This window comes from Hylobates moloch, unplaced genomic scaffold (assembly GCF_009828535.3).
Source record: "Hylobates moloch isolate HMO894 unplaced genomic scaffold, HMol_V3 SCAFFOLD_9, whole genome shotgun sequence".
Classification (NCBI taxonomy): Eukaryota; Metazoa; Chordata; class Mammalia; order Primates; family Hylobatidae; genus Hylobates; species Hylobates moloch.
This window is the reverse complement of record NW_026652284.1, coordinates 47,726,570-47,748,484: the sequence shown is the minus strand read 5'-3', so window position 1 is coordinate 47,748,484 and position 21,915 is coordinate 47,726,570. Positions and strand designations below refer to the sequence as shown.

General features: G+C 39.3%; 1 protein-coding gene across 5 annotated transcripts in view; it reads right to left on the bottom strand.

Moving 5' to 3' along the window:
- The window catches only part of PCMTD1 (protein-L-isoaspartate (D-aspartate) O-methyltransferase domain containing 1), an 84,113-nt gene extending 64,344 nt beyond the window's left edge, over nt 1-19,769 (bottom strand). For 3 of the 5 annotated variants that reach the window (XR_009214745.1, XR_009214746.1, XM_032759802.2), the window contains exon 1: nt 19,588-19,719. Coding sequence is in view for 1 of the 5 variants with exons in the window: in XM_058443700.1 (XP_058299683.1) it covers nt 19,588-19,769 (182 nt within the window). In the remaining 4 variants the exon portion in view is untranslated. Of the gene's footprint in view, nt 1-19,587 lie in introns of all 5 variants that reach the window. The other 2 variants (XM_058443700.1, XM_032759805.2) reach the window with 2 other exon arrangements.
- Between the last annotated feature and the right edge of the window lie 2,146 nt (nt 19,770-21,915).

Sequence of the window (21,915 nt, the reverse complement as noted above, 5' to 3'; positions counted from 1 at the left end):
AGTTGGAAATGTAACAGGAAACTTATAAGAGCCAAAACCAAGTCATAGGAACAAACTATAACAAATCAACAAAGCTTTAAAGAAAACGGTAAATTAAAACTAAAGTCAGTATATTCGTGTTCATGATTGTCCCATCAAACTATCATTTAAGAATCTGAGGTGGGCTACAGGAATTCATATATAAATCAGGTCGAGGAAAACAAAGATTAATAGGAAAATGAAGCTATATGAAAACTGAGTACTTACAATTTACAAGTCAACAGATTCTACTCAATTAAAGTTCAGTCACACACCTGCCTCTGAGCAACCAAAGCAAAATAAAATAACCAATAAAAAAGAGAGACAACTATGTATCTCATTTCAGGTAGAGAAGACATTCTAAATTAAAAAGCCACAGGCAAAACGTAAAAATGATAAAAATGATGTATTCTATCTGGCAAAGCACACAGTAAAACATCAAAATACAAAAAACAAACTGGGGGAAAACATTGCAACATGTGGCAAAGGGTTGATATCCAAATTTATAAGAATTATTTACAAAGAAACATTCTTAATTTTTTTAATAAAAGGGCGAAGGCCAGGTGCAGTGGCTCATGCCTATAATCCCAGAACCTTGGAATGCCAAGGCTGGAGGATTGCTTGAGGCCAGGAGTTAGAGACAAACCTAGGCAACATAGGGAGACCATCATCTCTAACAAAAAAAAAATGTTTAAAAAAAAAAAAATTGCCAGGCAAAGTGGTGGCATGTACCTGAAGTCCCAGCTACTCAGGAGGTTGAGGCAGGAGGATCCCTTGGGACCAGGAGTTTGAGGTTACAGTGAGCTACAATAGCACCACTGCACTCCAGCCTGGGCAACAGAGCAAGATTCTGTCTCCTTTTAATAAAAAAAAAAGGGGGGGGGGAGGGGGGCAGAGGAAACAACAGGTATTTGCCAGAAGAATTACTAAACCACTAGTAAATATGAAATTATGCCCAACCTCAGTGGCAATTAAAATGTAAAATTAGAAAGACAACTTTAGGCCTATAAGATTCATGATGATGTTTTTAAAACAAACTTATTGAAAAAAGTGTAGGAAAACATGTTTTGTACTTTTATTTGTTTTCTTATATATTAATAATAATCCCCCACTTCCTATCCTTAGGAAATATCAACTCTTCCACCTTTACTGGGAACTCTAGCATCTCTACTGTAGTCTTCTCTACTCCCCAACTCATACGATAATCAGGGGCATCCTCAATGTACATGAACAACCTTTTCAATCTCCAAAGGAACAACTATGACACCTTTAACTGAGGACTTATATCACCCAATTGTCCAACCTGAATCTTTACTTTTTTCTCTGACCTGATTTTATGTCTACTTTGCTTGCTGTCTGCCACTACAGTCAATGTCACTAGTACACTACCCCAAGGATCAGCAAACTTTTTCTGAAAAGGCCAGATAATAAACATTTTAGGATTTGCAGGCAATAGTTTCTGTCCCAACTACTGAACACCACTGTTGTAGGGCAAAAGTAGCTACAGACAACTTAAAAGTGAAAGAGTATGGCTTTGTTCCAATACAATTTTATTTCTGGACACTACAATTGGAATGTCATATCATTTTCATGTCATAAAATATTCTTCCAACCATTTGAAAGTAAACACCATTCCGAGTTTGCAGACCACACGAAAAAGACAGTAGTCCAAGTTTGGCCCATGGGCTACAACCGGCTAACACCTACTCTCACCTTCTTCCCAAATCAACCCCAAGAACACTGCTTCACTTACTGAGTCTTCATTACTCTCAATCCTTCATTCTAACTTTCTGCTTCACTCATCTTGCAAACTTCTGATCGTGGAACAAGCCAATAATCTCTCTTCTCCAAGGACTGTTCTATACTGTGAAGTGTTACTTAAAGAAATCCAGTGCCTGTATTGGTGCCACTAAAAATTTATGTTCTTCAAGCTTAACCGGATTTTCAACAATGCCCAGCAATATCTCTGTGTGTATTCACCTCTGGCTCCCATCCGCACAGCAAATTCATTACCACTACTACAACCAACAACCCCTCAAGACCAGTCTCCACAAGGGTCCTTCTTCGTCCTCCACAGAAAAACAGGTCATAAGACAAAACGCCTCAATTTGCCAGACTGTCATCCTAATCCCATCCCTTTTGACAAGAATATTACAAATACGATAGCATCTATATTTACATCTACAGACAGGCAGAGTGTAGTAAGTTCAACCTTCATGTGGAGCCCAACAGATCTGATTTTGTCCACCTTAATTAATAATTACTACACTTAGTAGTTGCCTGGCATTCAACCAACTGTTTTAGAATTGTCTTTTAATCTTCAAAAAAACATTCAAGGTAGGTTTTATTATACCCATTTTACAAAGAAAAAAATTTAGAGCTGGGCTTAAAACCTTGGTGTAAGTCAAAAGTCACAGAACTTTGCTCATATCTGGGCTCCATTTTTTTCTATTTCAAAAGTGCATTATCTAATCTGAGCCCTGAATACTATTTCAGGGGCACCTCCAGCCATCTCTCCTCCCACAGCCTTTGCTGAAGTTCCCTTAACCACAATACACTTCTTCAAGCATCCATGTTTTTGCATATGTATTAAGTCTCTACCTAGAAAGTTCTCCCTGTTCACTAAGATGCCACTAATGAGTCCCCTTCCTCTCAGAAATCTCTAAGTCCAACCCCAAAACACTTATAAGCCTTAGTCTTTTCAGGCTGTCATAACAAAGTACCATAGACTGGGTGGCTTAAACAACCCAAATTTATTTTCCCAAGCTAGAAGTACAAGATCAAAGTGCCAGCAGAATCACTTTCTGGTAAGGCCTCTAGGCCTCTCTTCCTGGCTTGCAGATGGTCACCATCTTGCTGTGTTCTCACATGACCTCTTCTTTGTACACACAAAAAAGCATGAGGGAGCTCTCTGGTGTCACTTTTTAAAATGACGCTATTGGATCAGGGCCTCACCGTTATAATCTTAATTACTTCCTCGGAAGCCCCATATTCAAGTACAGTTGCATTGGGCATGGGGTAGGGGGCGGTCAGGGTTTCAACACATGACTTTTAGAGGGACATGAACATTCAATTCATAACTGTACCTTGTTTCAAAAGCTCTCAAACACCCTGAGCCTATGTATCTCTGTATCATCTCTCCACAAAGTGATTATCCTGTTTCCCACCCACTTGACTGTGGCCTCTTCAAAGTAAGGGTCTATTATGTTAGTCACATGTTTACTTCTGACACTTAGTTGAATGCCTTATAACAAAGATATTATTCAAGACCCCTGCTAATGAGTAACTGAGTGTAGTTTCTCAGTTACTTAAGATCATAAAAAGAACAGAAGACATGTATCTATGTACTTGACAAATTACACACTCCACTGGACATTAACATAGCCTGTTTGGGGTATTACATTTCATCGGAGAGAAAACGCAAGTTTTTAAAAGCTTACAATTTAGTTATGAATATAATACTTAAAATAAATAAATAAATAAATAAAAAATGGCCGGGCGCAGTGGCTCACACCTATAATCCCAGCACTTTGGGAGGCCAAGGCAGGCGGATCACGAGGTCAGGAGATAGAGACCATACTGGCTAACACGGTGAAACCCCGTCTTTACTAAAAATACAAAAAAAAAAAAAATATTAGCCAGGTGTGGTGGCGGGCACCTATAGTCCCAGCTACTCAGGAAGCTGAGGCGGGAGAATGGCGTGAACCCAGGAGGCAGAGCTTGCAGTGAGCTGAGATCGCGCCACTGGACTCCAGCCTGGGCAACAGAGCAAGACTCCATCTCAAAAAAAAAAGAACAGACAAAAAAGGTAAGGTAAATGCTTCAGAGTTCAAAATGAGAGCAAATCAACAAGGAATATAATAGCTAGATGGAATAAAACCTATGAAACCAAAAGTATTATCATCAGATTATAAAGTATTTAAACTTGTAATCTTCCATGGCCTGAATTAAATTAAGCAGCAAAGACTGTAGTACAGATGCCACAGTTCCCATTAAAGGTGAAAGAGTTGATACTTCAGTGTCCTAAGGCTAGCAAGTGGGGAGATTGTTATTAAGAGTAAAATGTATATATATGCATAGATAGATACTAAGAGAGGGACACACACAAAAACACAGGGAGAGGAAAGAAATTCAACAGATTTTCTTCTTAATTATTAATGCAATATTAAACCACAGTAAATCTCACAAAAGAGCAAATATTTCAAACAGTTTTATAAATATTATTAAGTATAAGGAGGTACACAAAGGTTGGCAAATGCCCAAGATATTTTTAAAACGTGTTCAGAAAGTCAAACTGAAAACAACCTAGGTATGTGTACTTTCTAAATCATTCCCTTGATGTACAGACCTAGCTAGCATAAGGTTACAAGAGCTTTTTTTTTGGCATCTGAATTTTCTGCAGTTGAATTACTGTGACAAAAGCAACAAAATGAGGCCAAGTAAAAATCATTCGTATTATATTGTTGACATTTAAAAACCTCATTCCAGAACTTTAAAACCATTTGCTTTCACAAAAACAAAGACATAGTTCATAAATATTCTTGCGCAAATACACCCAAACAAAATAGGCACTTTGATATTTGTGAAAAGCAGGTCAAGACAAATAATTATAAAGAAAATCATAAAATTATCTAGTTCACTCTGTCATTCATCAGACAAAACTACTCATTCAAGGGCATATTGACAGAATTTGTGGCTCCGTGTCTTGAGTTTCTTTTCAATACATCCTAAAATAAAAGCTATAAAATGTGACATTTTCTGAGATAAAATGCCTTCTTTGGGTCTGTTGCTGTCTGCTGAACATCACCTATCAGTTGAGGTAGAGACAGTGTTAAAGCCTTATATTGTTAAAATAAACCAGGTGTACCTCTTAAAGCTATAGACAGAGCCACTGATCTGAGTCAGTGTAGTAAAAACAAGCAGTGCCTAAATATTTGGTCCAGGACTATGGTTCCATTTTTATATTTCAGTATGAGGGAATACAAGAAGCAAGCAGGAAATAGCCACTATCAGCTGACTGGGAACAACCAAACACAAAAGCAGGAATTGGCCTCTAAGTCAAAAGGAGTGTACCATCATTTTACCTAGAAGAAAAGTTTCTGAATGGCAAAAGGGAATAAAGTAACAAGTATGTTCTTCAAGAAAATCCTAGTGTAGTAATATACTGCCCTGATCCCACCAGGGATTAGGCACAAAGAAATATTCTTTTTAATACCCACTGTCTCAATCCCAACTGACAGGTAATGTTCAGCAGACAGCATTGGAGAAAACACTGCAAGGGGAAAGGACTTTGCTTCCAGGCCTGGTGCACTGCTTGGCAGGCTTCCCCAGCACTAGGATGCCGCAGTGCATGACAATAGACAGCTTTCCCCAGCACTCTCTTTTGGACAGTTTGTAGAACACAGCCTCTAGCAAAATACCTCTCTATGAACATCTTTTATGGTATCCTAGAGGATAGATTTCTGGCAAATTCCATCAACTTCTCTGCCATCCAATAAGCCATTGATGTACCCTCTCCAACAAGACCTGATCTCAGCCTGGGATGGGCCTCTTCTTTGGGTGCTCAATTGTAGTTCTATAAGTAGTGGCTGTTCCTTACATCTATTTCTATTATTCTGTAGCACTCTCTGTACTTCCTACTGGCTCTGTTACAGTAAATAATCCTTTACACTAAACATTCTCTGCTCAAATTACTGCATGATTTCTCTTTCCTGACTGGACCCAGATTTATACAATCCTGAAAACCAGAAAGACTACACACAAGCCACTGAAATAAAGACAGCAGTTAAGCAATAAAATTAACTAAAATACAAGAGATACTGATACTTGGCCAGAGCATCCACAACCTTCTCAATTTAACTTAAATTACTATATCCCACAAACATGCTCTCATCCTTTTTATTTTAACTTCTAAGTATTGGGGGGCAGGGAGGATATCTTTGCTTCTTGGCAAAATTTTAAACACTTGTCACCACATTTTCTGTGTTAAGAGAGCTGTCTTGCTGATCAGAGAGGGGAAGTTAGACGCCAGCCCTGACTAAGAGTACTGAGGGTGGCAGTTACCAATTCTGCCATCTTCAAGTTCCTGCCTAGGACAATATATCACACAAACTTTTAGACGGGAGGATGCCCTAGTGGCTTCATCTACTGCAGTCGGCTTGAAAAGAGCTTGTTAACTGAAGCACATGTTCTCTCTGGTGCCTGTACTTCTCACCTATAAACTTACGTGATTATTAACACACATGGGAAATGACAAACTAAAACCACTGAAAAACTCCTTAAATTTCATGTAGGCATCGGTAGGCAGGCTAAAAATACAAATTCACAAAGGAGCTATTTGCAGAACAACAATTTTACAATAAAGCAACAGTAAATGACACTAAATAAATCACATACTTTGCCACTGTATTAAAATGCAATATATTGAACACCACATAAGAGTGATAACCGTCGGATAGACAGCCTTATGTCTCTACAGGGCATACGTTGTTTGTGCTGGGTTAGAAGGTTATACGTGTTTTGGAAAAACAAAAACACTTTCAAAGATAGCAATTTTTTGTAATTTGTGTTATCCAATGACATTACTATAATTTCTCCTTTAACAACTAGTGAGCCTAGGGTGGAAATGCATTTTTAAATGTGTACTTACAGTGAATGCACAGGGATATTCTTTCCTACTAAGAACAAAGACTATGTACAGTTTCTTAAAGCACAAGGCTCTTTCCTCCAAACTGGTAAGAATCCTTGCAGCAAATTCACAAGGACCTCAACTTCTGTCTCCTTTTCTGCAATTTAAATAGCTGTTAATTTCGTCCCTTCCTCCAACATACTGCCAAAGAGACTTCAGAACCGCTATTATTCCTTTCCCCTGTTCAACTTATTCAAAATCATCATCCTTTTTAGCAGAAATTTTCCAGTGCATTCAGTAAGTTTCTAGATTAATTTCACTGGGGAGGGAAGTTCTATCATTTCAAATTTAGAATATCTAAAACTATAGCCCCTCACCTTTCAGACCAGCTACTCTTCAATTACTCCCATTCCCATTAGTGAAAAGCCCTTTTGTCAATATCCCTATCAATTTTTGCTAGATTACTGCAATGAACTTCAAGATGATCATACCTGTCGTTATCCCAATTTCAATGGCATCCTATATGCCATTTTGATTCATCTGCCCAGTATACAACTTTTATCAATAAAGAAAGAAAGAAGCTCCAAAAATCCAGAGGTGCCCCCAAGATTCTACGAAAATCGGAAGAAATCTCACCTCACCTGGCAGGACTCAATGCCACCCCCACTTACACACAGCTGCACTAGTTTTATCAGTTTTATAAATGTCATCTTAATCTTTTGTTGGAGAGAGGCTGTTTCGAAATCATTTCTATAAGGAATCAAATGGCCACAGTACATTTACCTGTATTAGTTTTCTATCACTGTCATAGCAAATTAGCATAAACCTAATGGCTTAAAACCACACAAGTTTATTATCTGATAGTTCTGGAGGTCAGAAGTCTGACACAGGTTTCATGATACAAGTCTCACAAGGTGTTGGGGAGACTGTTCCTTTCTGAAGGTTGTGAGAAATCTGTTCCCTTGCATTAGTGTCTAGTGTCCATCTGCCTTTTTTTTTTTTTCTCTCTTGCCTCATGGCCCTTTCTTTCTTCCATCTTCAAAGCAAGAAACATGACGCTGATTCCTTTTCTGCTGCCTCTCTGGTTCTCTCGCTCTGCCTCCACCTTCCATTTTTAAGGACCCTTATGATTACACTGGGCTCATCGGGATAATCCAGGACAATCTTCCTATCTTAAACTGATTAGCAACTTTAATTCATCTGCAACCTTAATTCCCCTTTGCCATATAAGGTCATATATTCGCAGGTTCCAGGGATTAGAACATGGACCTCTTTGTGGGGCTACTATTTGCCTATCACACTACCCAAACTTTGACTCCGACTCTTTAGGGTAATGCTGTTCCACAGGGAATCAGATACAATCCATCTTAAAATGTATACCGGCAGCCCAAATCCATCCCTTCTTCTCCCATTTCTCATCCAGCATACAGGTGAAGAAACAATATGACAGAAAGGATCAGCAGCAGAAATATGCTTATTATTCCTTGAGAGACTTGGAATTTATTTTCTCTTACAGGTAAATAATGCAAGGTTATATTCTTAAGATAGTCTAAAATCCTCTAACTAAAGCAATAACTATGTATAAACTAACTGAACACCCTGAAACTCAATTTTAAGTAGCAACTAGAAACTGCAAAAAAATAAAACTATCAATCGTTTGGTATGGTAATCATTCAAGCCATGCAATCATTTTCCTCTTGTTTAAAATAAATTAAAAAAAAAAAAAAAGAGTACGCTCAGTCCCAACATTTGAGAATAGTTTCACAAAAAGTTTTCATAATTTTTTTTTTTTTTTTGAGACAGAGTCTTGCTCTGTCACCAGGCTGGAGTGCAGTGGCACAATCTCAGCTCACTGCAACCTCTGCCTCCTGGGTTCAAGCGATTCTCCTGCCTCAGCCTCTCAAGTAGCTGGGATTACAGGCGCGTGCCACCACACTCAGCTAATTTTTTTGTATTTTTAGTAGAGACGGAGTTTCACTATGTTGGCCAGGATGGTCTCAATCTCTTGACCTCGTGATCTGCCCACCTCGGCCTCCCAAAGTGCTGGGATTACAGGCATGAGCCACCATGCCCAGCCAAGTTTTCACATTTCTAATACCTTACTCTATTAGAAGAAACTGTGCCTAAATATAAACTTCAAGTTTAAAACTGTTTAGAGTTCATTCCTAATTCCTGACCTTACTTTTAGGATAGTAGAAAGCTACCATATAGATTCATTCTGAGTGCTTACAGAAGTTCAGTTCAATAGAGTAAGACCCTGTATATGATGGCCCATACCTTTCCTTAACTGTTGGCATCCAACAGGATATAGTAGCAGATTCAAAATTGTCAATTCAATGCAGGAGGATTCCAGGTTGGCCTCAAGAGGGAGCATCCTTTTAAAAATAGATTCCGCTTCAGGTAAATGACTTTTGTGTATCACAAAAAAATGAATGGGAAGATACACTAGATAACAAAATATTATGACATTTAGGAGCAGGACCTGATTTTCGTAATGCTCCCACAGAAGAAGGCACTAAAGGGTATGAAAACAAACAAGCAGGCCCTGACCTTTATAAATAAGCTTTGGGTTAACAATGAGAAAGAGACCCAGAATCAAATATATTCATGAAAGTCTGAACTCATAGCCTTTATTTTACCATTGGCCATTAACCTTTCTATGACCTACTTTAGTTTTAAGAATCAAATGAAATAATGTGCATATTCAAATTTAGTAATTTTTATCTAGCACCCAGTAAAACAAATTAACGTTACTGGTAACTGAAAAATACTCCTTTAAGTTGCAAAGATTAAAAACAAAGTAATGAAAGTCTTTATATAGTGTATTAGTTCTACAGTCTTAGCAAATTATCCAGCATAATTCAACCATTTCGTAGTGGCTCAGGGTCATTATGAGGAATATTATGATAATGGTATGTTAGGAGCACCTCAGAGACCAACACACACAGTAAAAGCATTCCACCATCTGGAACTGCTTTGCTCTCTCACTGCAGTAACTTCTCGTTTCTTTTTTTGTGTGACTAGATGATTCAAATCTGCTTTATTTTACGTACAACTATGTTGGATCTAATGTGACTCCACAGTCCGTCCCTGACTATATAGGACACATTCTCCTTGCTATTCCGAGGCCTTTTGTTGTTATTGTTAACTCCTCACTCACTGACTACAATATTGGTAAGAGAGCATGAGGTTATCAGTCCAAGTTTGGCCTCTACTTAAAATAGGTATTGCTTCTAGGTTAGGTCTGTCACTTTCTATCAAGTGTTAACTGATCTCATAATCTCTGAAAAGTAGTATATGACTCACAAAATAATATAACCTTTATTATTGATTATTAATGCAACTATCATTACTTGAGCACTTACAGCATAAAGCTTTGAGGTGTTTTAAGTATATTAACTCATTTAAGTCTTCATAAAATTTCATGTAACAGCATTATTTTTAGGGATGGGAAACGAAGGAATGGGATTAAATAACTTCCTTAAGCTTTTACAGCTACTAGGAGGCAAAACTAAGGTTGAGTTCTAGATCTACCTGACACCAAACCCTGTGTCCCTCAACACTGTTGATTGCTGAGTCTGATATCATCATTTTACAGAAAATAAAGCAGATTGAGGAAACTGAAGTCACTCTGAGTCAGTTCATCCATCTATAAAATGGGAATAACAATACTTTCCTACCTCTTTGACAAGATGCAGTTATACGAAAATGTGAAAATGTGAAAAGTATCAAATTTAACAGGGTCTCATGCTGACTACACAATGCCAGGAAGCACTATTCCCACAGAAAGTGTCAGTTTTCCTGAAGCAGTACAGGGAATGCCATTTATATTAGATTCTATGTTAATAGTGTCTCCTGAGCTGTGCACCACAGATGGCCATATGTAAGTATGTGTGTGTGTGTGTGTGTGTGTGTGTGTGTGTGTGTACACACAAAAATATATTAGTGTGAAGTGAATTAATTTTATTGTGCTGCCTAGATACAATAAAACCAGTGATTACTAAACAGTGATAACCGAACAAGTCCTTAACAAAAAAAGAAAAAAAAAGCTTATATAAAGCCTTTTTGTCATAAATAATGAGGTAATTAAACTACTTTAAGTCCATGGTGATTACCTCCCTTTTCTTTAAAGCCAAATCAACTGCATGAATGGTTATAATTCACAGATATTTATATAGATCATTGTAGAAATGTCTACATCTATTTCTAATTTCTCTGGTTCATAAAAGAATAAAGGTTCAAATTACTCTATTTACAGGGAAAAGTCAAGCCTATTAAAATGGTTTAGATGTATTTAAAATAATTCTTTCACAATGGGATTTACAATGCATGGTAAATCAGTATAGATCACTGCTAGGCTTTTCCTTGAAACTAAAATTAGAGAGACTGCCTTTGCATATTCCAAAATTTGTTCTTATCCAGCTGAGTATGAAGACTGACCAGAAAATTTAAAATCCACTCTAGCCACCAAGAGACTACAATGAAAACATGAAAATTTAGAACACCGAGACTTACAGGAGTAACAGGGATAAACCATCCTTCTAAAACAAAGACTGTTTTGCATTTGCTTTTTGAGCTATGACATTTCTAAATAGTTCCTTCTACTCAAGACCCAGTATTTTAAATATGGACTACAAAGATATAATGATACATAATCAGAACAAAACCTCTGCACTACTTACGCAGTAGCAGCAACAGAGAAGCACTGACTGATCCACCCACCAGCACACCTGTGGCTCCCATAACCAATAGCTAAACACCCATGTGCTTGGCTGTATAAATGTAGAAATCCCCTAATAACGTTAAGTCAAGGCCTTACCACAACCTTGGTTACTTAAAGCTCCACTTCCTAGCACAGATGCATCCAGGTCAGAGAAAATGCAAGCACTCACATTTTCTATACTTCTATCACCAAATACATCTGCCATAGGATTATATGGCAGCAAGACTTACAAAGCTGGACATTTCTAGTGGTGTTTTCATTAATACAGAGGTCCCTCAGAATTAAAAACTATACAAGCCTTAGGTGATAACATCCCCGTTAACCTGTTTCTTCTTTTCTTCATCCATATTTTCTAGTCTTTCCACAATAAATTTCTACTGCTGTTATACAGGGAAAAAAGCAAAATCAAATACATGAGCTTTTACTTATTATGTTCACAGTATCTAGGAAAGTATAATTAATTGACCAAAGAGAATCACAGAAGCTCAGAAATGGGTCAGTGCAAACGAACCACTGTTAAAAATAAATCTAAACCATATGAACCTAGGCAGCATACACATACCACCCTAAAAATAAATGACATGAGGCCAGGCAAGGTGGCTTACTCCTCTAATCCACTTTGGGAGGACAAGGCAGGAGGATGGCTTCAGCCCACGAGTTTGAGACAAGCCTGGGCAACATACTGAGACACCTATCTCTACAAAAAATGAAAGAAAAAAACAATTAGCCAGGCATCGTGGCACATGCCTGTAATCCCAGCTACTGGGGAGGTTGAGGTTGGATTGCTCGAGGTCAGGAGGTGGAAGATGCAGTGAGCCGAGATCGCACTACTGCACTCCAGGCTGGGCGACACAGAAAGACTCTGTCTCAAAAAAAAAAGAAAACAAAAACACTCAAATCCCAAATTTAGCATAGAATGCCTGGAAAATAAAGAGAATATATCATTATTCAGTAAATTATATGCCACTAGTTAAAAAAAATATATATACACACACACACACACACACACATATATATATATAGCTTGAGAAATCTTAAATGATCTGTAGAAATAACCTGATAAACTAGCTACAGAGGCTAAATACGTAGTACAGTTTACACAATAACAGTGTGTATTTACAGCCCCCTTGGATCTAAAGGAATCAAAGAACATTCACTATATAATTATCTGGTATCCCACCATCACCTTCTTCTCCTGTTAAAGATTCTGACTTTTACCATTCATTCCATGTACTTGTTATTCAACAGAATTCTGACTGACATTTTTAATATGCACGAGTATACTGTTTCTGCTTATACATAAGTCTGAAAGCATTCATACCAAACTGTTAAAAAACCATTACCCCAGCAAACCATGAGGAGCAGACACAGATGATGGGGGCCTGCTTGTTTAACTTCATTTAATTTAGTAATTTAAATCTTATTTCTGAATATACAATAATTTTTCAATAAAAAGATTAATGACCACATAAAATATTGTAGGCCACAACATTTCCTTCTAGATGACACAAAGGGATCTAAATTCATCCCCTGAATAGGTTTCCTATGTTAAATATACTAGCATAGGCCATAGATCCAGACACCAAACTCCAGATACCACGTACCATTTCTAAACACTGAACTGCTAACACATGCAGGGCTGACCCTTGCCCAGAGTGGATCATTGGTCATGGCAGCTGCTACCCATCACCACTACCATCCCAACTCTTCCAACTCGATTGTCAACTATGGATTCTAGCAAATGTCTTCACATAACCCCATAGTTCTCTGCATTCACTTACACACTAATCATCAGGTCAGAAAAGGAACCAAAAAGCCCATTTCAGCTTTCAAACTTTATTTTCCCCTACAAGGAAAGACCACCTACTTTTTACTTTTCTTCCTTCAAAGTGTGGTCACAACGGTTGTAATAGTTAGAAACTAAATGCTCATTAGTAGGGAATATAGTTAAATCAATTATAATTGAAATACAATCTATAGCTGTAGCTATATATAATATACTCTGAGGCTGAAATTTTTTTTAAGAATGAAGTAGTTCTTTATCTCCTCATAGAGATATATTGCCATGTGAAAATCCAAGTGAAAAAACAGCAGTGTACCTCATCTTTATGTAAGTGGAAAGAAAAATAAATTTACTTATATTTCCTTGTACATACAAATAAAAGAATAAGTTTCCATTATATCATTCCAGAGATAAGTGACTACTTCCCAGGGGGGAAAACGGGAGGCTGAGGAAGACACATTTTCAGTTTATATATTTTTTATATCACTTAAAATTTGCAACATGTGATATATTAACTATTTTTAAAGTCAGTGAATTATTTTAAGCTCACAACTTGTATCTTCAAAGAAGTATTTATGATTACTTTAATATTTTATAAAGCTAAGGGCAGGCAGACTACAAATGGATTAGTTTGAGAATCAGTCTCATTCCTTTATGAGCATGCATTTTAACATTCCAAAAAGAAAACATCTTTTCCCATCACCAAGGTATCCTACATTCAAAATTCTTAACAGAATTATATTTTTACTTTATGAAGCAAGAATTAATTCTTATTAGTTAGCTAAACTATAAACCATACAGGGCACAATGGCAGATATAAGAAAAAACTGTAACTTCTGCATGATAACCATTAACATCGATAGATTATTTTAAGAAAGTCTGAAATTTCATATGAACTCTTCAGCAATGTAAGAATTATGTATAATCTGTGTGAGGGCATTTCAGCTGATTGTACAGCTGGAGCTTCTGCTATCCCCAAAAGGAAGAAAACAATACTAAAGTATAGACAGAGTTGTACTCCATCTTTCACATCTACGTAAGCTTAAAGAAACTGTAAGATCAGAGAGTTTATGAGAATACTGCAGCTCATTAGAAACCTTGTCTGACTCAACAGCATGGAAAATCATTCAAATGCTAAATCACTAATTTTTAAAAAAAATTTATATACAGTACCAAGAAAGGATATGTGTACATGGAAAGACAAAACTGATGTCTTAAATAAACAACATAATTACCTTACAATCAGAAAACAAAGAATTCATGATAGCCTACAACAAGAAATTCAGTTCTGTTATGGACACACACAATTAAAAACTCAAACAAGCTAGTGTGTGTGACACAGAGAGAGAAACTAAAATCAAATATACTGCTTAAATACCAATGAAAAGCGTAGTTTACCAGTGATCATTTTCATACTTATTTACCCATACTTCCTGAGCACCCATTGGAAGACACAAGGAACCGTAAGACATAGTTTGTGCTTCAAGCATCTTATATAATCCAATTACAACTGTTAGAGTACTCAAAACAAATTTAGAGTACAAAGTATCATCATAGGTTAAACAGCTGTATGCATGTGCAGGAGATTTTACTACTATACTACACAGACTGGGAGGTGGGGGCTCCAGGGAAATACGGTGTATGCTGTATAAACTAGACTTTTACATGGAGGACTCCTAAAGGCAGAGATGGGAGAAAGAAAAAACTTCCAAGAAATGGAAATGCATGAGAAACCAAAAAAGTAAAGTAAAACTGAAGTTTACATCTTTTTTGCAACAGCTGCTGGGACAGAAAGAATATAACTTAATATTTTAAACTAAAACAAGAAGTAAGTTTTGAAAGGGGTACTGAAGTCAAATAATGCAGTTTTGAAAGGCAACACTGAGGAACTCGGGCTTTCTTCCAGAGTGGATCAGGAGCCACTCAGCAGAGGCATAGTGGTCAAGAACACAGACTTGCAAGAAGACATGGTTGGGATTCAAATCCCAGCTCTTCTACCTACTAACAACTCCTTCAGGATCATGAAGTTCCAATTTCTTCACCTGTAGAATGGGGATAATATAAATTATAACGACCACATGAGAACAAAGGATTCAGCACACTGACTGACATAAACACCCAAGTGGGTTTGTTTTGTTTGCTTGTCATCAGGCAGGGAACATGATCAGGACTACATTTAGGACAATTAATAAGCAGTATTCACAATGAATGACAAATCTAGTGATTAATGTCTCTTGCTGTGTATATGGCTGCTGGAAGAATTGAAGAAAGATAGAAGAAATCAGGAACCACAATGCAGTAAGATGACAAAAAGAAAAAATTCTAAGAAAAGGAGAGAGAGAAGAACCAAGGATGACCTATGATTTTGAGTCTAGATGACTAGAAAATGCAAAGGTCATTAATATAAACAAGCCAAGAAGAATCAGGCTTGCAAAAAAAGTTTAATTCTGAATCTACTGATTCCAGATTACAAAATGACAGCTACTAAGTTGATGGGGGAGAACAACATTGGCAAATCTGAAGCTTACGAATGAAAATAAGACTGATGATACAGAATTGGAAGCCTGAGCAAAGAGGGTGAGGGGAATGAGCAGTTGAAAACACGGATCCGTGTAGGACTGCCAAAGAAGAGAACAAACTCTAAAAAGGAAAAGAACTAAACCTAAGGTAACACCTAAAGGCAACAACTATCTATACTTCAGGAAGTGAGAGAGAAAAACACACAAAGGCCCCAAGAAGGGAGAGTTGAAGGTGCCAATTTGTGAAAGTCACCAAGACAGACCTTCACAGCATTTCACATTCCACAGCTCTTTCAATGCTCATTGTAACTTTAGATTATAAACTGAACTGACTTCAATTGATAACATGATTATTATAAAAGGTTTTTAAGAGCCTTCAAGTTACTGAAGAGTGCTCAGTAGAAAACACAGAAGTGTTTTATGCAAATTAGTTTTTAAACTCCAAGAATATTTTAAGCTCTAGAAATCATACCTGAAACATAAAGCTGATTTATTTCTGGCTACCCATGCATATATGTTCCAAAAAGGATTTTCAGGTTAAACTGGAAAATATGCTATGTCTTCCCATAAGCAGTATCTCTCATTAATTTCTGAGAGTATACATACACATAGTGTTTGATTCCCAATCCCTCCCCACTTCAACAGCTGAAAAAATCTTACCATATTCTAAAAGCGTCTTTAGGGGGCTGAAATATTTCTGTCACCTAACTATAAAACCCACTCACATCCAACATCCAATGTTAAGTTGACTGAGAGATAATCAATGGCAGATACACCATTTAGGTATGAATCCAATTATCATCCTGAACAATTGCCAGTAAAATGTCAAAGCTTTTCCTATATTTTTGGTTTCTTCTCAAATACAGATTACAACTGACCATACTTTACTAATTTTAGTATTTGTCTCACTTCTTTTTTTTTTTTTTTTTTTTTTGAGACAAGAGTCTCACTCTTTTGCCCAGGCTGGAGTGAAGTGGAGCAATTGTGGCTCACTGCAACCTCTGATTTCCAGGTTCAAGCGACTCTCCTGCCTCAGCCTCCCAAGTAGCTGGGATTACAGGTGCCCACCACCATGCTCGGCTAATTTTTGTATTTTTAGTAGAGACGGGGTTTCGCCATGTTGGCCAAGCTGGACTCGAACTCCTGACCTCAGGTAATCCACCTGCCTCAGCCTCCCAAAGTGCTAGGATTACAGGCGTAAGCCACTGCCCCCGGCCGCCACATTTCTTCCAACTACGTAGTTGCCACATCTAGTGGAAAATGAAAAAAGATTAATAAACCATATTATGACACCCTACTGTCTCTCATTATGCATTTTAAGGGACTACCAAGTATTTTAAAATACCAGTAATATTATATAAGTAAATTTTAATCTTTTTAGACTTTTTTAGGGCCCTTTTGGTATTCTTTCCAGCACATTAGTTTACAAAAAAGTTCAACTACGTTCATAAAAATGTTTACTGATATGAGACTATCCTTCCGAGTTTGTAAGGAACATGCAGCTGTGAGAGCTACAATTTACAATAATATCCCAATTTACCATGGCACCTAGCAGTGTCTAAAGTAACACAAACCCCCATCTTCTTGGTTAACAGCTTAAGATCAAGGAGTTTAAAATTTTAGTAATATGCCACCAGAAACCTCATCTAAAAAAATACCATTATAGTTTCACACTATATTCTCTAGACTATTTTAAATGCATGTGATTATATTCATGTAGTTATTCTGTAAGGAACATTTCAAAGAAAGCAGAAAAAACCATGAGGGAAACAATTTTTCATTCATACGAGGTAAAACAAGAGCAAAAAACACAGGTTCTTGGATTAAGCACTCCTGAATATAAACACGCACTATTACCAAAAGAAAAAAAAAAAAAAAAAAAAAGCAATGGGATCTTGAGCAGTTCTTTTTCTCAAAGCCTCTGTTTATCACTCTATACAATGAGAAGAATGTCACTTATTTGTTATGAGAAATATATGAGCATATTATTACCAAAAATAACTAAAATGTCATGGATATTTTTTATTCCTCTCAAGCACAGTTTCCAAATAATAAAATACTACACAATTTGGCTTAAAATTTCAGGCTATGCATGTTTAGAACCAGACGTTGTTCGTGATTATCTTCCTCAGTTTTTCTTTCCCTGGAAGCTAGCACCAAGATGAACACACAGTACATTTTTAATAAATACAAGCTAGTGATTAAATCAACAAAGCCTCCAGCTCTTCTGCACACAGAAATACAGTATGCAATGGGAATTTCCTAGCTTTCTGTCTTACTTAAGAGTAGGCAGTGTAGTATCACCCTTCCACTTCCAGTTTACTCCCTATGGCTTACTTAACCAAAATATTTAATCCCTGTTGCTTTCTTTTTTCTTGTCTAAGGCTAGGGCCACTAGCTTTCTACCTTTCCTACCTTACCTTTCCTTCACATATTAGCTACTTCATGTTAAAGGAATTACAAGTGTTCAACTGACCATATGGAATTAAAATTTACTTAGAAAAAAATAATAAAAAACAAAAAGTAAACTAATTCAACAACTTTATGTTTTATGTTTTATGGAGTCATCTAGCCTCATAGAAACTACCATTAAGCAATACGTAAACATATTACTCAATCTGCTTAATATGAAAGTAATGTCTGGCCTCAGACATTCTGAAAGTTTTGCCACATTGTTTCAAAATATTGGCTTGTAGCCCTTTTCAAAGCTACTGATTACTGAAAACTTGGCGACCATGTTTAACAATAAAAAGGCTTCCCCGAGCCTACGTAGATTGGATTCTCTAATACACAGTAATAATGTTTTTAAAAATGAGGTGTGTAATAAAATGGAGAAATATCCATGATGCACTGTTGGCTAATAAAACGATATACTGTACTATATATGATCCCAGACTTGTTTCTAAAGCACACTCATTAAATGCACAGAAAAAAAAATCCTGAATAACTAACTACCCACCACACTTGGAGACTGGCTACCCTGGGAAGTAAGAAAGAGAAATATGGGAGGAAGGGCGCGAGAGAGGGCAGGTTTCCTCATTGTTTGGCTGCTTCATTTTTTTCTCAAGGAGCACGCAGTACTTTTGTAATTAAAAAAATAAATAAATAGGGGAAAAACACTGCTAAAAGCATACTTTTTTTCCTCCGTAGCAAATTCTTCTGATTTGTAATGTTAAAAATATAGCTCTGGTTTCTCGATTCTAAAAAGAGGACACACGAAAACAAAATTATAGAAGTTCCAAAAAATCTTGGATTTGCAAAATTACTCCCTCGGGTTCTGCCCGTGGGTCCTCTCCACGCCGGTGTCTGAAATTCCCCAAGCAAAACGCGGGCACTGCACTTCCCCTGAACGGTAGTAGACGCTCAAATCCACAAAAAGAGCCCTGGGCGCCTGCTATAACCTCTCAGTCCCCTCCCAGCCCCCGAGGCTTCCCCGAGCCTACGTAGACTGGATTCTCTTCCTCCAAAACCAAAACAACAGAAGTCACTGGGCGGATCCAAAACGGCCCTAAGGGGCCCGCGGGCATCTCAAGACGCCAGCCTCGGGACTCCGGTCCCCAAGCCCAGGTCAGAGCCGAAGGACGGGCCGAGGATGCCGCGCCCCGGCCTCCCTCGGACCCCCGACCTCCCCGGCCCCAGGAACCCCGGCTCCCGACCTCCAGGCTTCGCTGGGCCCCTTTCGACTCCCCGACCTCCCGAGTCCTCCGCCCCCGGCCCGTCCTTCCCCCAACCTGCCCCGCAGCGCCTCAGTTTCCCGGCCCCCGACCTGCCCGCCCTTAAGTCCCCCTGCCCCTGACTCTCGGCTGCCATCCCCCTGGCTCTCTGGCCTCCAAGAGCATCCCAGTCGCCCGCCCGGCCCCAGCACGCGGGACCCGCACACCCCACGACTACGAGCCCCCACTGGCGGCGGCGTTACCTGTGGCGCGGGCAGCGGCGCGCAGGCCAGGCGCTAGGACTCGGCGGGGTCCGCAGCAGCCAGACGCCGCCACCACCACAATAATAACACGGACGCCACCACCGAGGGGAGAGGCGGGGCCCGGACCCGCGACTGGAGCAGCCAGAGCTTCCCAGACTCCGGAGCCGCCGGGGTCCGGGCATGCGCAGAGAGCCACGGGCACGGGGGCAGCTCCCCGCGGACGCCAAAGTCAACAAGGCCGGGAGACGCCCCCATCTGGACCCGCCCCCTTCAGGGCTCGCTCCGCCCCCAAGCCCAAACAACGCGAGGCCTTGACAGGCCAGACGACGACGGCGGTTAGGGGAGATCACGCGAGAGCATGGCCTCCACCTCTCCTCCCCACCCCCATCTCCACGTTCGCGCACCGGCGCTGGGGTGCCGGCTTTCAGTGGTCTCAGGGTTACGGATTGTCCGGGCTCTCCGCACAGTGCCATTTGCATTAAAGGACAAGGTCTTACGGTGTGGGAGCATTTTTGAGGTGCATTCCTGGGTTTGGAGGCGAACCCCCAATGGTTATCTCCACAGAGGCTTTGCGAAGGGCGCTCACTGGTTTAGGTGAAGAGCGAAGGCTCAAGACTGCCGCTTTATAGTGGCCCCTTGGCGTCCAGAAGTTCCCCCCAGCGCCCGTCGTAAGCACTCCCGCTGCCTGGGCCCCGCCCTGCCTGTCAGGCGCTCTCCGGCCTCAGCTCCCGGACGCCTGGCTTGGCCGCTTTCTCGCGTCTTGCTGACCGGGGGCGGGGGCGTGTGCTCCTCCTGCAGCGGACGGAAGATGCTGGGCCACGCAAATTTCCCTGGGCTTGGTTAACCACCCCAAAGCCCATTTCAAGAAGGAAAGGGTGTTGAGGAGGAGGGATAGAAAGTCGAGAAGAGGGCCGGGTGGAGTGGCTCACGCCTGTCATCCCAGCACTTTGGGAGGCCGAGACAGGCGGATCACCTGAGGTCAGCAGTTAGAGACCAGCCTGGCCTACATGGTGAAACCCCGTCTCTACTAAAAATACAAGAATTAGCCGGGTGTGGTGCCCTGCGCCTGTAGTCCCAGCAACTCGGGAGGCTGAGGCAGGAGAATCGCTTGAACCCGGGAGTCGGAGGTTGCAGTGCTGAGATGGCACCATTGCACTCCAGCCTGGGCGACGAGAGCGAAACTCCATCTCAAAAAAAAAAGTCGAGAAGAGGAAATGAGACATGGGGGTAGGCGAGCCGGGAAAATACTGCTGCTAAGGATCCTAAGCAGTGAACATTTTAATATTTGTAAAACTCCTAGCAAACTGCATTTAATTTTTTTCAATTAGTTTTAGTGTATATAAAGGCATGTCTTTTCCAAATACTGTAATTTTTGAAGTGTTTGTTGTTCATTAATCTTTGTGCGTTTCCCTCCAGTCTCTAATAGTAGGTTGTAGCATGATTTGCTTCCATCGTGTGAATTCTGTTCGGTTTTGATTTTCAAGTATGAGAGTGAGCGTAAGCTACCCTTATAGATTACCTAAGGTAAGTTAGAATTAGAACGTCTTTATGCTAGGGTTGCTACTCCCCACCATAACCAACCATCTGCAAAAGCGTTCAGAAAGAACTTGCTAGCAAGGTCAAAAGCTTCAAATCACGAAATAAGAACTTGAAAACAAGAGCAAAATTGCTGCTGAGGCGCCCTGCCATTTAACTCAAAAGCTTCACTTTATTTAGGTTTAAAGTATGAGTGCATATTCAGTGGACATTGAGCTCCGAACTGTTCAAAATCTCTATTCATCTGCATTCTGGAGTAGAGCTGCGGGTCACAAGTATTAGCTCCATCTTTGGATTTCTGCCTGGACCCAGGGCACTCCTAACCGTTGTGGGATCATATAACAGTCTTACAGGATGAATTTTCTGTTAGTCCAAGCAGAAATTTTGGCACATGAAAACTATCTTACCATAAACAAACAAAAAAAGTACAAATGGCAATCTAAGGAAAATAGCTAAAATCATTAAACAACTCTTACAGCGTTTTCCCCTGTTTTCTCTCCATTTTTTAAAAACATATTTTCCTTTACTTTCTTCCTAATGCTATGGGAATTTTTCAGGGTTCTAGACCTTTTTTCTCTTCTGCAGCTGTAAAGTTAAACACAGGTCATTTTTTAAATAAGACTACTAGTAAATACCTTCTTAAACAACACCAAATGCTAGTCTTGTGGGTGAGTAGTTAAACAGCAAGTAAAGCACTCTATCACCTCTGTAATTCTCCTGTGGTAGGCACACCCCATCTCCACCTTCACATCATTTCTGATTATGCCTCCATACCTTACACATATAATTCAT